At 34.6% G+C, this 14,572-nt stretch overlaps 2 protein-coding genes and 1 long non-coding RNA gene across 4 annotated transcripts; 1 reads left to right on the forward strand and 2 right to left on the reverse strand.

The window, feature by feature from the left end:
• Positions 1-310: 310 nt before the first annotated feature.
• Positions 311-1,022, reverse strand: LOC147935712 (uncharacterized). The gene is made up of 3 exons (XR_015567987.1): positions 849-1,022; positions 683-733; positions 311-591 (listed from the first exon to the last, which is right to left on the reverse strand). It is a non-coding gene; the product is annotated as an uncharacterized LOC147935712 (long non-coding RNA).
• Positions 1,023-4,705: 3,683 nt separating this feature from the next.
• Positions 4,706-9,046, forward strand: LOC104719936 (calcium-transporting ATPase 2, plasma membrane-type). Its single transcript, XM_087469348.1, has 7 exons — positions 4,706-5,356; positions 5,509-5,563; positions 5,661-7,606; positions 7,697-7,855; positions 7,936-8,107; positions 8,199-8,497; positions 8,590-9,046. Exons 1-7 carry the CDS (start codon positions 5,183-5,185, stop codon positions 8,827-8,829), a joined length of 3,045 nt encoding a protein of 1,014 aa, XP_087325474.1. The 5' UTR covers positions 4,706-5,182; the 3' UTR covers positions 8,830-9,046.
• A 1,974-nt stretch (positions 9,047-11,020) lies between these two features.
• LOC104716357 (cyclin-D5-1-like) lies at positions 11,021-12,974 on the reverse strand. Of its 2 annotated transcripts, none has more exons than XM_087468284.1 (5): positions 12,348-12,974; positions 12,149-12,235; positions 11,709-12,024; positions 11,440-11,588; positions 11,021-11,347 (listed from the first exon to the last, which is right to left on the reverse strand). In XM_087468284.1, exons 1-5 carry the CDS (start codon positions 12,609-12,611, stop codon positions 11,162-11,164), a joined length of 1,002 nt encoding a protein of 333 aa, XP_087324410.1. In that variant the 5' UTR covers positions 12,612-12,974; the 3' UTR covers positions 11,021-11,161. The 2 variants fall into 2 exon arrangements, with proteins under 2 accessions (XP_087324410.1, XP_087324409.1); XM_087468283.1 differs by having other exon boundaries at positions 11,709-12,030.
• Positions 12,975-14,572: the final 1,598 nt, after the last annotated feature.

Raw genomic sequence — 14,572 nt, forward strand, 5'->3', positions numbered from 1 at the left:
AGAAGGGAATGGGGTGCTAAACTGAATAGGCTGAGAGGTTTGTGTGGAATTAGGAACAAGAGGATTATCAGAAGTGTTAAAGTCTTGTTGAATTCTCAACATGTCCAAAAAAGTATGAGGAGGAAAACTGGAAGGATTTCTATAACTCATTACTGTTGTATTAGAGAAAGAGTTATGTTAAATGTTAAAATAAAACATTTGTTCAGGGTTTATATTAATCTAAATGTTTATTTAGACCAAGATAGATATACTGTAAACGTGTATCTTTCATGATTAGACAACTCAAAAACTCTGATGAAAAAACTGGGAATAAATGAAATAAAATAAGAACAAACTTAGTATACATAAATTGCTAGAACAATGAAATAAAAAAATCAAAACTCAACATTGTCGTAAGTTATAAGACTTGGAGGGGTATAGTAGTAAGGCCCCTCAAAGATTCACAAACAATAAATGTTTGAATAAGTAGCTAAATTTTTAAAAACCCTCCTCACCTTTTGCTCCAAAACAATGCGTCTGACATTCTTTAGATGACTTTTAAGTGCCTGAAGGTCGTTGTAACTCGCATCGTCATCTCTACCTTTCAATCTTCTGAGAATATATGAAGATAAGACATATTAAAGTCGTATGAACACAAAAAACGAATCGGTCGATCAAAGAAAGTAGGGAAAAGTAAACGAACGAGAGGGCATTATTTGATCAAAAACAGTAACCTCTCCACTTCTTTATGCAACTGCAAAAAGAGAAGTGCAGTTGTAAGCAAGAACATAGATATAAATATAGATTAAAAAAATCATTTGATGAATAAATTGTTTGCAAAAAGAGGACAAAAGGAGATGCATATATACCACATTGTCTTGTTCATGTTCAAAGCCACATTCGCCGTCATTATCGCACTCGGAGATCGATGGCGTGAGATCCGAATCGTCAAATCCAGAGGAATATCGACTGGAGCCGGTCCGAACAAAAATCAATGTCAGAGACAAAGAACTCTTGTGTTTAAGTTGGAAAAATCAATTGATTCAAAGTAAATCTATTGATTTAGATGCATTTGATGTGTGAATCGCCGATTCCGTCGAGAGAGTAAATAAAGAGAGTCGCGAGAAAGAAATAAGAAAATTGGAAAAAAAAATTGTGTTATCTATTTTCTCATTACCCAACCAAAACTTGACACATATAGTATCTTATTGGTTTTATTGGTTGTTTCCAATTTCTTATTAAAAACGACTATATGATAAATATACCGTATTTTGAGATTTTTGGTTTATTTTTGGGCTAAAAAAATATTTAACAATTTGAGTGGAGATGGTCTTAAATTATATTTTAAATATCTATATTTTTCTATATTGTGCATAATGTTTTATTTACTATAATAGAAATTAAGTTACAAATTTGTAGGTGGAGCAAACTTAACATTTTTCTAAAAACTTCTATGATGTACTAGTTTTTAAAGAATTCATAAAGAGTTGGGATAATACCTACTACAAGGCATATATAAAATATACATGGTCCATAATTCATATAGAGAGATGTGAATAGAACTATATAAAATATACTACTACATAAAATGGGGAGAGAGAGAGAGAATGTTCATAGGTGTGAGTGAGTGGGAGCAGGCGTGAAGAAAAGCTGACGGCGTGCATCAACATCATCAAAGCTCCACATTTGCCTTTGCCTCCTAACCTCTCTCCATTCTCTGCCACCAATTTTTCCTTTTCTCTCTTCTCTCCCATCTCTACCTCTTTACTATTTTAGATTTTCTCATTAATTATTATTTTTTTTTCTTCACATATACCCGTAAGAAACCCAACCAATGTGTCATATTCTATTCCCTTATATATACAGCAAGGTGTAATTATTACCTCAGAAATCTAGGGCATGCTTCTTTGTTTTCTTGTTCTTCAATCCTATTGTTTCATTTTAAAACCATCTCCACTAAGTCATACCATTTTTGTATTCAGTCTATATATACCTTTCATTGTCCTCTCTTTGAATTTCCCACCTGGAGGACTTATTATTCTCTACCCTTATTAGATTCTTTTGCTTTTTGTTTGGTGTGTGTTTGTGTTCAATTTTATCTAAATGTCTATTGGTTTATGTATATGCGAACCCCTAATTAACCAACGGCACTTAATGCCATAGGCTCATCATGACTTTCTCGTTTGTCTCGATACAAAGCATATATTCTTGTCTACCCCCCGAGCTCATCAGTCATGTCTCAAAAATTGGATTCGAACGGAATAATATGATTTCCACGTACCACCATAATAAATTGAAGGACTCATAATTTTATTTTTGTTCTCACTTTTTATGATAATTTATCTAATAAATAATTATATTGCATAGTTATTAATTGATCAAGTGAAGACTTTTAATTCCGTAGATATAACTCTCCGATCCATTACTTTAAAATGTGACAAAATTTCGGACAGATTTTAGATATATGATCTGCCATATGCTATATTTCTAGGGTAATTTCGGACAGATCAAATAGACCGAAACAAATCCACATTATTGCCTAGGCTAGACGTAAAATGCAGTAGATACATATATATATATACTTGTATGAGTCATCACCATCTCTGGTGGATCAAGTGTTCTCTTCAGTTGCTTCTACAATAATTAGAAAGAGCCCCACGCTGTGCTTCTTTGTCCCTTTCTTCGAAACCTATCGAGCTTTTTGCATATCAGTTTCTTATGTAATTTCTCGAAATCTGTTCTTGCATTCTAGGAAAAATCCCATTTTTTAATTTTTGAAGAATTACTTTTTTTTTGTTATATATATCGACTACATATAGTCGATAATATTATATAGTACCACTTTTTTTTTTTTTTTTAAATATATATCAGCTTTATGTGCCACAGAGTTTTTTTATTCATGACACCGACGTACATATCAAATATACATTGTTATGCATACATGAGTATTATATATTTGGAGAAAACATCTTCTCTGATAACATCTAGAATGGTTTAGCTCCAGACTCATGAACCGTTAATTTTTCTTTTTCGGTTGGTACTTCGTACATACATGGTTTAAAATTATTTGTTTATTATTCTTGGATAAGCCATATAGACAAAGAAAAAAAAAGAACCTGTACGTCTCCCATCAATCACATAAAAAAAGTAATAAAAGACTTTTAGGTGACCAATTTCGTACCATTTTACATAATCTACATCGGAACAATGTAGAGCAAAATGATGTAAAAATATCACACATTATTAGAACCAACTCAATCAACATAACTCAAAACAATAATTTTGACATGACTATTCCCATTATAACAGCATAAAGTGACACCGTGTAAAGTTTTTAAAAAAAAATTGTACGACATACAAAATTTTGATGATTTAGTGTAAAAATCGCACGAATATATATACTAAACGTAAAGAGTATGTGAGCTTTAAATCTATTCTTGAATTCACACAGATTTGGAGTTCATTAACGTACATTATGATGTCTAGACCTAATCAAATTCTTAGCGAAAGCCGAAGCAATGACATTAGCCGAAACATCTACGGAATTAAAACGAAATGAATAAGTGGTAGTCTATATAACAACACATGGATACACCAAAAAAAAAACATGATATACTATTTTTCATTAGTTTTTTTTTATCTTTCTCAAAATTATTTTAGAGAAGCAAATATATACCAAAGCCCATAGTATGCTAGGCCCTAAAGCCCAAAGGAGGTACAAATATGATTGTAATTACAACACAGTAAAACGATACGTTTTGCTTTGTGTACCAGATCCTTCTCGCAGAAGCCCTAATCTCAATTTAACTATGAATTGTTTGTGTCACACTGACTAACGGAGATGACGATGAATAAAGTATACAGTTCGAGAGCTACTGAAACTGTCCGTAAAATGCTTCTAAAGCCCATGCGAAGCCCAAATCCAGCATACCAACTTTTTAAAAAAGTGTCACTTTCTAATGTAGTCAAGGTAAACTCATTATTCAATTGGAGTCCAATAATTTAAAAACACTAGTTATTTCAACTTGGATGATGAAATTGAAAAGTATACATAAGCAATCAGTTTGGTAACAAACGAATAAATAAAAAGACATAAAGCGATTTGAGTCCAAAAGGAACCAATGGGCTTGGTCCAACGTGGCGTCCCCCGAAGTGGCGGACGGGCTTTTGCAATAATCTCCGTCAACGGTCCTCGTATTTCTCATTATTTATATAACAGCCCTCCTATTTAGTATTATTACCAAAAGTCCCCTGACATTCAGCTTTTGGTCAACAAACCGATATCAAACGTTCGTTAGCAGCCAAACAACAAAAAAGCAAAATCTACGTACGAAATAGTAAATTATGATTGAGAAATCTTGCAATATATGTCACAATTAAATGCTTACATATTTTCTTATTTTCTTTTATTTTATTTTTTAAATTATATTAACATTTCCAAAACAAAACACAGATATAAAACTAGTTGATTCTAAAAATACATCTTCAATATATATAAAAAAATCTATCAACCATACTTTTTTATTTTTTTTTTTCTTTTTGTAATATAGCTTTCGTGATCCAAAAATCTGCCACCTTCATTCACAAATTCAGAAGGATAATAATATTCAAAATCTCAACATGTGTGAAAACAATAATATCATAACGCGGCACGGTTGACGAAAAAAAAAATAACATAACGCGTTGTGATGGACTACTACTACTACTCTTCATGGGCTGCATGAATGTTTTGATGCATATTTATGATTTAACGTTCGTTATAAATGCAAAGTAGTGCATGTTCTTTTTATTCATTACTACAACATTATTTCCCTATTTTTATATTAATAATCGAATGTTTTTTTTTTCCTTTAATGATTGATAGAACAAACTTGGTTGGGCACACGAATTTTCATAACGACGAGTCAACTCAGCTTCTCTCACATACCAATGTTATAAAGGACTCAAACGACTCGGTCAATCCATACGCACAAAAAACTCAGATCTTAAAAATAAATTAAAAAAAAAAAAAAAACTTTACCTTTGCTCCTCCGTTAAAAGGCTTCCGCTTTCTCTTCTTCACCCACCAAAATAAAATAAAAAAGTTTTCTTTTTTTTTCTTCTTCCACCAAAAATAAACAGAGCAATTCATCAAAACAGAGCCTAAAGGAGAAAAAGCCATTGAAGCTGGAAGAAGAAAAGAAGAGGGAGGAAGAAGAAGAAGATGGAGAGTTACTTAAACGAAAATTTCGATGTGAAGGCTAAACATTCTTCAGAGGAAGTGCTTGAGAAATGGCGTAATCTCTGCGGTGTCGTCAAGAACCCTAAACGACGGTTTCGTTTCACCGCTAATCTCTCTAAACGTTATGAAGCCGCGGCGATGCGCCGCACCAACCAGGTTTTTTGTCTCTCTTTCTTCTATGTCCTCGTTTTTTTTTTTTGATTTCGTTGAAAAAGTTTGGAACTTTAGGTGGATTAAGTCACTTTCCTGATGCATATGTTGTAGAAGATTAGCTAGCGATTAAGGATCTTAAAACTTTCTAATTACAGGAGAAATTAAGGATCGCTGTTCTCGTGTCAAAAGCTGCTTTCCAATTTATCTCTGGTGAGTGAGTTTTTTTTTTTCTGTGATCAAAGTTGCTAATTTTGTGTCAAAGTTTGGATTTTTGTTTATGTAAATTTTTATTGTAACGGCTTGGTAGGTGTTTCTCCAAGTGACTACACTGTCCCTGAAGAAGTCAAAGCAGCAGGCTATGAGATTTGCGCTGACGAATTAGGATCCATTGTTGAGAGTCATGACGTTAAGAAGCTGAAGTTTCATGGTGGAGTTGAGGGGCTTGCAGGTAAGCTCAAGGCATCTTCCACAGATGGGCTATCGACTGAGGCTGTTCAGTTATCCCAAAGGCAAGAGCTTTTTGGTATCAACAAGTTTGCAGAGAGTGAAATGCGTGGTTTCTGGGTGTTTGTATGGGAAGCTCTTCAGGATATGACTCTTATGATTCTTGGTGTTTGTGCTTTCGTGTCTTTGATCGTTGGGATAGCTACTGAAGGATGGCCTAAAGGCTCACATGATGGTCTTGGCATTGTGGCTAGTATTCTCTTGGTTGTCTTTGTCACAGCCACTAGCGATTATCGCCAGTCTTTGCAGTTCCGTGATTTGGATAAGGAGAAGAAGAAGATCACTGTTCAGGTGACAAGGAACGGGTTTAGACAGAAACTGTCTATCTATGACTTGCTTCCTGGTGACATTGTTCATCTGGCCATTGGAGATCAAGTTCCTGCTGATGGTCTTTTCCTCTCGGGATTCTCCGTGGTTATAGATGAATCGAGTTTGACTGGCGAAAGCGAGCCTGTGATGGTGAATACACAGAACCCTTTCCTTATGTCTGGAACCAAAGTGCAAGATGGATCTTGTAAGATGCTGATTACCACAGTTGGGATGAGGACTCAGTGGGGAAAGCTAATGGCGACTTTGACGGAAGGAGGGGATGACGAAACTCCATTGCAGGTGAAACTCAATGGTGTTGCTACCATCATTGGCAAAATCGGTCTTTTCTTTGCGGTTGTTACTTTCGCGGTTTTGGTGCAAGGGATGTTTATGAGGAAGCTTTCAACAGGAACTCACTGGATCTGGTCTGGTGATGAAGCGTTGGAGCTCTTGGAATACTTTGCTATTGCTGTGACAATTGTTGTGGTGGCAGTTCCTGAGGGATTGCCTTTAGCTGTGACACTTAGTCTTGCGTTTGCGATGAAGAAAATGATGAACGATAAAGCTCTTGTCCGGCATTTAGCAGCTTGTGAGACTATGGGATCTGCAACGACCATTTGCAGTGACAAGACCGGTACACTCACAACCAATCACATGACTGTCGTGAAGTCTTGCATTTGCATGAATGTGCAAGATGTAGCAAATAAAGGTTCTAGCTTGCAATCAGATATCCCGGAATCTGCTGTGAAGTTGTTGATTCAGTCCATTTTCAATAACACGGGAGGTGAAGTTGTTGTCAACAAACATGGGAAAACCGAACTTTTGGGGACGCCAACAGAGACTGCTATATTGGAGTTGGGGTTATCTCTTGGAGGTAAGTTCCAAGAAGAGAGGAAGTCTTACAAAGTGATCAAAGTTGAGCCTTTTAACTCTACAAAGAAGCGAATGGGAGTTGTAATCGAGCTTCCTGAAGGAGGACGTCTGCGTGCTCACACTAAAGGAGCTTCCGAGATAGTTTTAGCTGCTTGTGATAAAGTTGTAAACTCGAGCGGTGAGGTTGTTCCGCTTGATGAAGAATCAATCAAGTATCTGAATACTACAATCAACGAGTTTGCTAATGAAGCTCTCCGCACGCTTTGCCTTGCTTATATGGATATTGAAGGCGGGTTTTCGCCAGATGAAGCTATCCCGTCTTCTGGATTTACTTGCGTAGGGATTGTAGGAATCAAAGATCCTGTTCGTCCTGGAGTCAAAGAGTCTGTTGAGCTTTGTCGCCGTGCTGGAATCACTGTGAGAATGGTTACAGGAGATAACATTAACACCGCGAAAGCAATTGCTAGAGAATGTGGCATTTTAACTGATGACGGTATAGCAATTGAAGGTCCAGTGTTCAGAGAGAAGAATCAAGAAGAGTTACTAGAACTGATTCCAAAGATTCAGGTACTTACTTACTCTTTCTTGAACTAAAAACATGATATTTTTGTTTATAGTTTTTAAGATCATATAACGAAACCTTTTCTTTTAATACAGGTGATGGCTCGTTCTTCACCAATGGATAAACATACACTTGTTAAACAGTTAAGGACAACGTTTGATGAAGTTGTTGCTGTGACTGGAGATGGAACAAACGATGCACCTGCACTTCATGAAGCTGATATCGGATTAGCAATGGGAATTGCCGGAACTGAAGTGAGTATTATTAGTTTGTAATATGTCATTATTTAAGAGCTCAAGAATCTAAAAATGCTTTTTTCCTTATAACCTTTTAGGTGGCGAAAGAGAGCGCAGATGTCATTATCCTCGACGATAATTTCAGCACTATCGTCACAGTAGCTAGATGGGGACGTTCTGTTTACATAAATATCCAGAAGTTCGTCCAGTTTCAGCTTACGGTTAATGTTGTTGCTCTGGTTGTTAACTTCTCTTCAGCTTGCTTAACCGGTGAGTGAGAGTTAGAATATCAAATTCAAATCTATCTTAAAGAATAGTTTTTGATTTCTAAGTTAACACAGCTCTTTATAATAAACTTCAGGAAGTGCTCCTTTAACTGCTGTTCAACTGCTATGGGTGAACATGATCATGGACACACTTGGAGCACTTGCTTTAGCTACAGAGCCACCAAATGACGAGCTGATGAAGCGTTTACCCGTTGGAAGGAGAGGGAATTTTATCACCAATGCGATGTGGAGGAACATTTTAGGACAAGCTGTTTATCAGTTCATAGTCATTTGGATTCTCCAAGCTAAAGGGAAGTCTATGTTTGGTCTCGAAGGTCCTGACTCAACTCTCATGTTAAACACTCTTATCTTCAACTGCTTCGTCTTCTGTCAGGTAAATAAACAACGAAAAGAATACTCTCGAGGTATCAAAGATGGATTCTTGATTGTATGTTGACATATGTCTTTGGTTCTTGAAAATTTCAGGTGTTTAACGAGATAAGCTCGCGGGAGATGGAAGAGATCGATGTTTTCAAGGGAATGCTGGACAATTACGTCTTTGTGGTTGTGATCGGTGCAACAGTTTTCTTTCAGATCATAATCATTGAGTTCTTGGGCACATTTGCAAGCACAACACCACTCACAATAGTCCAATGGATCTTCAGTATCTTGGTAGGTTTCTTGGGTATGCCAATCGCTGCAGGGTTGAAGACGATTCCCGTTTGATCTCTATAGTAGAAACCCAGTGATTCAAGTTTTAGAACAAGTAAAAGTCTTTTAACAAAGTTATTGCCTTTTGCAATTTACTCTGCTTTTTTTTTCATTGTTGACTTTTCAGTTTGATTATTAGGGGCTATTGAGGACAAACATCTGATTTCTGATTCCTCCATTTTTGTAAAAACTCTCCGTTTTCTTTGAAATGACACTTCTCTTTTTTTCCTCATTTTGGAATCTAATTAAAAAGTCTCTATTGAACGACAAATGCAAAAAAACAGAAAAGGACATAACAAAACAAACAGAGGAAGCAAGAAGCTAAAATAAGGGAAATGATTATTTGGGTACAGAATTGTTAGCTAGCCAGACTGTAATTTTGATACTTCAGAAAAATGAAAATCTCAAAAATGAAGTCATGGCTTTTAGTGGGAGCCTCTTCTCCTGACATCATATCTCATCAGTCAAAACTGATTCCATAAAAACAATTCAAAAGCCTGTCAATCTCAAAACCGTAGTAAATAGTAGAGAAACTCTTCTTTAAGAAAAATCAATCTTTTTAATGTAGTCAAATTTAAGATCTCTATGAAGTAATAAGTATACTAAAGCCATTTGCCTAAAATATAAGAGGTTCGTCCCACGTAGGCATATAGGTAACTTTAATCTTTATGTGACCATTAGACCGGTAGATTCGAGATCGTGTGAAGAAGTGTTTATAAAAATAAACGAGTAATAATATATAGAGTAAATATAAAATTTACTTATGTTATGAATTATGATCATTATACCATCTCCAAACCAATGTGAGAATTGTAAACTAAAATTGTGTGTTACCCGTGAATCTCTCTCATGTCTACACAAAACCCAACAGAAACAAAATGGGTTTGATTCAATGATAATAAGAAGAAAATACTATAGGGACCCTACAAATATTCAATGTAAAGATAGGCAACAAAAAATTTCAGAAGCATTTACTAGTTCTTGGTGAAGTAAAGCTTTGATGCTTACTTAGTTTGTTGCAGATCTCTTAGTTAGAGCAACAACAACATTGGTCTTAAAGCCACACACACATTATCTTTTAATTATATTCTGTCAGTACATTTTGCTTCTTAATTTGCAAGATTTTTTTTTTGTAATAACTCTTTTAATTCGTAATTGCTAATCATTTTAGCTTTTAATTAATGATACCAAACTTTGGATCCCAAGTTGTGTATTGTATGAGACGTTGCTCACTTAAACACGTCATTGGGTTTGTTTCTTCGGTCCTTTTTGCATATAGTATGTTTTTTTTTCTTTTTCCAACTGCATTACATTGAAAATTTTAACATTTATTATACAACCCCCAAAAAAAAAAAAATCTATAAGTACGACGATGCTCCTTTTGACTTGCGCGTAGAGAAGTACGGAAACTTAAAAACATCACATGCAATTTTCTGAACAAAGTTTTATATATTCTGTATAAATTAGGGTTTATCTTTAGATCCAACCATTTGATTCAAAGTGCTTCCACTACAAGTTGTTGGTTTCTAATATTATTTGATGATAAAGGTATTATTGGGTTTCTATTTTGTAACTGTAGTTAGTACTATATACGAGATAAGTAACGATGTTTTTTCCAAACAAGAAATAAGTTTTTTGATTTCATAATTTTTTCTTTCTTATGTATTTATTTTCTAAGATATTCATCATATCTTGAAAAAGATCACAAAGGACTTGGGAATGTACATAAAATGTTTAAGTAGCATACAGATGGATTCACTTTGGAGTTTGGAGATGACTCAAAGTGTCAATAAAAGATAAAGAAAACAAATTTACCACCATATATAATATATGTATTTTTAATGAGTTTCTTCATTTTTTGTCATTTGCTATGAATGAACCGTTTAGAAAGTTTAAGGAATGTAAAAATAAAAAAGGACTTTCATGTAAGAATAAAAAAACAGATAATTTCCATGAAAAGAATTTGTAATATCACATGGCAAAAAGAAAAAAAAAATGAAACCAAATCACTGTCACTGCAGCTATTGGCCTAAAACTATTCACCCGTTCTGATTCTCTTCTTTATTTACAATTACTTCTCATATTTCCTCAATTCTCTCAGAAAAGCCCCTACTGTTTCAATAGTTACAATTCACCCCCAAAAAATCTATCTTCAAAGAGACCTTCTCATATGAACGAACCTATATGATGAGTTACTTCACAAAAATTGAAATAACCATTGCATCTTCATACCATTTTTTTCCTCTATAATCAAATGATTGAATATAAAAACCAAATCAATATGTTGCCAAAAAAAAGAAAAGAGAAACCAAATCAATATAAGGCAAAACTCCAAGAAGAACTCTCTTCAGAGCCTACGCATTCTCTTGGCTGAAAAAGTTTGATCAGAATCATCAAAAGACAACCGGCGTTTAGCGCCACTTCCTGATGACGGCGGTTGTATATCGCGGGGAACCGAGGTTTCCGGCGGTGGTGTCATATGTTTCCTGTCCTCAATCTCTAGCATTCTCTGATAACACAAATATACATTTTCCTGCAAAAAACACACACACATTCCCCTAAGACTATGATGATCTTTACATTAAACAATTGAATCCAAGGGAAATAAGCACAAGATTTATATACATTCTCGTTAGACGTCCACCAAGAGATGGATCCAAACTTGTTAGCCATTTCTTCTCTCGTCAATCTAATAATATCCGATGAAGTAGAAGAAGCTAACATTGTAGTAGCAGCAGCAACAGCGAACTGTCGATACTCCGTAAACCTTACCTCTAACATCACAAATCAAAAAGGAAAAAAATTGTGATTTCAATAAATGCTTTTTGATTGGAAACTGATCTTGAGAAAAAAAAATGTGGTAAATTAAGATAACAACACTAGTACACTAGTACCTTTAGTTAGAGCAAGAAGAGAATCAGAGGATCTTAACAAGACCAAGTCTTTAGAAACAGATTGGTTGTTGTTGTCCTTGTCCGGAGAGATTGTAGCAAGGAAGTAGTTCAAGTAATGAAAAGGAGTGATCAAGTTCAACTTCCAATCCAATGTCGATAAGATCAACAATTCAGTTTTACGAATCACATCGGGTTTGAAAACGAAGTCATGATCTTGTGGGTATTGTGATAAACCAGGAACAGTACGTTCCTCCATCTTAGCAGTTAATGATAAACAAGCTACTGATAACAATCGAATCGCCCATGATTCATCTTTCTGCAACTTAAATTGGAAAAAAACAAAAAAAAAAAAAGAATCGATCTTTTAGATCATCATCATCAGATTGGGAAAATTAATCAAATCAGATTGAGGAAATCATCATCATCAAAACAGAACTTACACCGATGAATCTTTTATGGAGAAACAGATCGAAGTATGAAATCGCAATGTAAGCTGTTTGATGTTGGAATCCAAATCTTGTTCTTGTCTAAGAAACAAATCAAAACAAGTGAGAATTAGGACACAAAGAGTGTAATTAGGACACACACACACAAAAAAGAAAGTTCATTTTTTTGTTTGTTTTGGGTGAGATTACGGACAGTGAGAATCCAATCGATTGCAATCAATCTATCGAAAGAAGAAGAAGAAGAGGAAGACGACGACGTTTTAGTGAGTTCGGTTTCGAATCGCCGATTCTCTTTACGAACAAGCTCCGCCACATAATCATCATCACCGATCGTAGTAGGAAAGTGAGGCACTTGCTCAGATCTCTCAATCCTCTCTTCGTCTAAGTTTAAAGAAGACTCCGATTCGTGGCATAGAAGGAGATTAGAGAGCGCGATACTATCACTGGGCTCAGCCATTTAACGGCCGGCGGCGATTATGATAACGACGACGGCGGCGGCGGGGAAGATAGAACTAGTCTTATTAGTCTTCCTCGGTGGTGTGTACGTACTACACATCAAAAGGGATTTATAAAAATGGAAACTTTCTTTAATAGAAGAGCTCTGTTATCGCAGTGAATTTAGTGTTTTTTTTTTTTTTTTTTTTTTTTTTAATAGAACAGCTAAATCTTCGTATTTGATTTTTTCATAACTCGATTTGGGATTTTAGAAGAGAGTGACGAAAAAACAAAGAAAAGGAGAGAGATAGAGAGAGAGAGAGAGTGGGAGAGAGAGAGAGAGAGAGTCTCCCGCGTCTGGTGCCGCCAAAAATAAGTGGGAGAGAGAGAGAGAGGGGGCGTTATTTAGCGGTTACATTTAAATTAAAATTCTCGTATTTGCGTTTTCTTTTCTTCATTTAACCCTATGTATTGAACTAATTAATCACATTTTAAATAAAAATTAGGGTCGACATATTTTGAAGGAATGATTACTCGTTTTTTTCTTTTTTTTTTTTTCCAGCAGTGTTACTTGTCTTTGAAGACTTTTTGATGCTAGTCAATTATGATTTTATTTTTAATATCACTTGTTTATCTTACTATTTTTTGTATTTTTAGAAGTATGTCATTTCCCTTCACATGTAATGTGTATTTGTTAATTTTTATTTACATTTAAAATTTCAGAGTTTTCCATGATAATTATAAAACTATTAAAGGAAATGTTATTAATAGAAATAAATACTAAAATTTATAATAAGAAACGTATGTATAGACATAAGTTAACGGCGTTTACGTGAATGTGTTTGGGATACGAAAGGTGTTCATATGAATGTGTTATTATAGGGTAAATTTTGTGGATCAGGTATAAACAACTCCATTCGTGTCACGTGGATAACATATTCAAAATTGTATTTTTTTTTCTTTCTAGTAGCTCATAATACATATCATATATAAATGGTATATATATCTTTTTACTTGATTCAGCAAATGGCAAGCGCGTAGAACTATTGGGGAAATGAGACTTACATGTGTATTAGAAACTCTCATACATATAACATCATTGCTTTTACTGACCATCGAACTTATTGAGACAATCCTAGACCTCTAAACATGAACAAGGTTCACAGTTCACTTATTGTACTGTTATTGTTGTAACCTGTACTTATGCAATTTTTTTTTTGTATATATGAGATCAGATTTATATAGGATCCCTTGAATTTGTATCAATCATTAGTTAACAAAAGAATAATGATCCCCTTTGAAATTCTGTGCAGAAAGTAACACCACATTCCAAATACAACGTTCTTATTAACACTTCTCATTAGTGTATTCCACGTACTCTCTTTCCCCTTGTTGCTTTTGTGGTAACTCCTAAGATAAAGTGGAAATCTATTTCTAATAGGTTTTGAGTTAATACTTTATTTAAACAGAATAGTGAAATGAAAAAACAGAGGAATTCTTAGTTTTGTTAATTATTTTCCACTTATATGTTTAGTTCAATTAAATTGGCGAGACCTAGAAACTCATCATCCAATGGACTAAAATAAAGTTCAAAAAGATCTTCAAATTTGTTTCCGAAACTAGAAGTGATTAACAATAATGTTTTATAGGAATCAGTGGGGAAAACACCATACCATTCCCACTAAAAATAAATCTTCTCAGCTTTTTCAGTTTAGTTCCATATCTACTATTAATGAATGCTTGGTCATTTACAAATTTTTGCAATTATCACTCGACGTTTCTCTTCTCTGTAAGTAAATATTTTTCCTCTTTTATTTATAGTCTTATATTCACGGTAACGAGTAAATGACTTCCATGTTAGGTGAGCTAGTAATAGCATGACTCATGTAGATGTTACGAGACACGAACTTTGTATGTATATGAAAAATTATACGTGTGAGTAGATTAGATGTACGTATGCTAATACACATATCGATCGTAGGT

This window comes from Camelina sativa, chromosome 10 (assembly GCF_030686135.1).
Source record: "Camelina sativa cultivar CO46 ecotype springtype chromosome 10, ASM3068613v1".
Taxonomy (NCBI): domain Eukaryota; kingdom Viridiplantae; phylum Streptophyta; class Magnoliopsida; order Brassicales; family Brassicaceae; genus Camelina; species Camelina sativa.

Bases quoted from the DNA above. Each gene is read 5' to 3' on its own strand.
- LOC104719936 (XM_087469348.1), top strand. From the start codon at position 5,183: ATGGAGAGTTACTTAAACGAAAATTTCGATGTGAAGGCTAAACATTCT. The intron at 5,564-5,660 runs GTGAGTGAGTTT...ACGGCTTGGTAG, and splicing joins TGCTTTCCAATTTATCTCTG to GTGTTTCTCCAAGTGACTAC. The intron at 8,498-8,589 runs GTAAATAAACAA...TGAAAATTTCAG, and splicing joins ACTGCTTCGTCTTCTGTCAG to GTGTTTAACGAGATAAGCTC.
- LOC104716357 (XM_087468283.1), bottom strand. From the start codon at position 12,611: ATGGCTGAGCCCAGTGATAGTATCGCGCTCTCTAATCTCCTTCTATGC. The intron at 11,589-11,708 runs GTACTAGTGTAC...TTGTGATGTTAG, and splicing joins TCTTCTTGCTCTAACTAAAG to AGGTAAGGTTTACGGAGTAT. The intron at 11,348-11,439 runs GTATATAAATCT...TGTTTTTTGCAG, and splicing joins GGTGGACGTCTAACGAGAAT to GAAAATGTATATTTGTGTTA.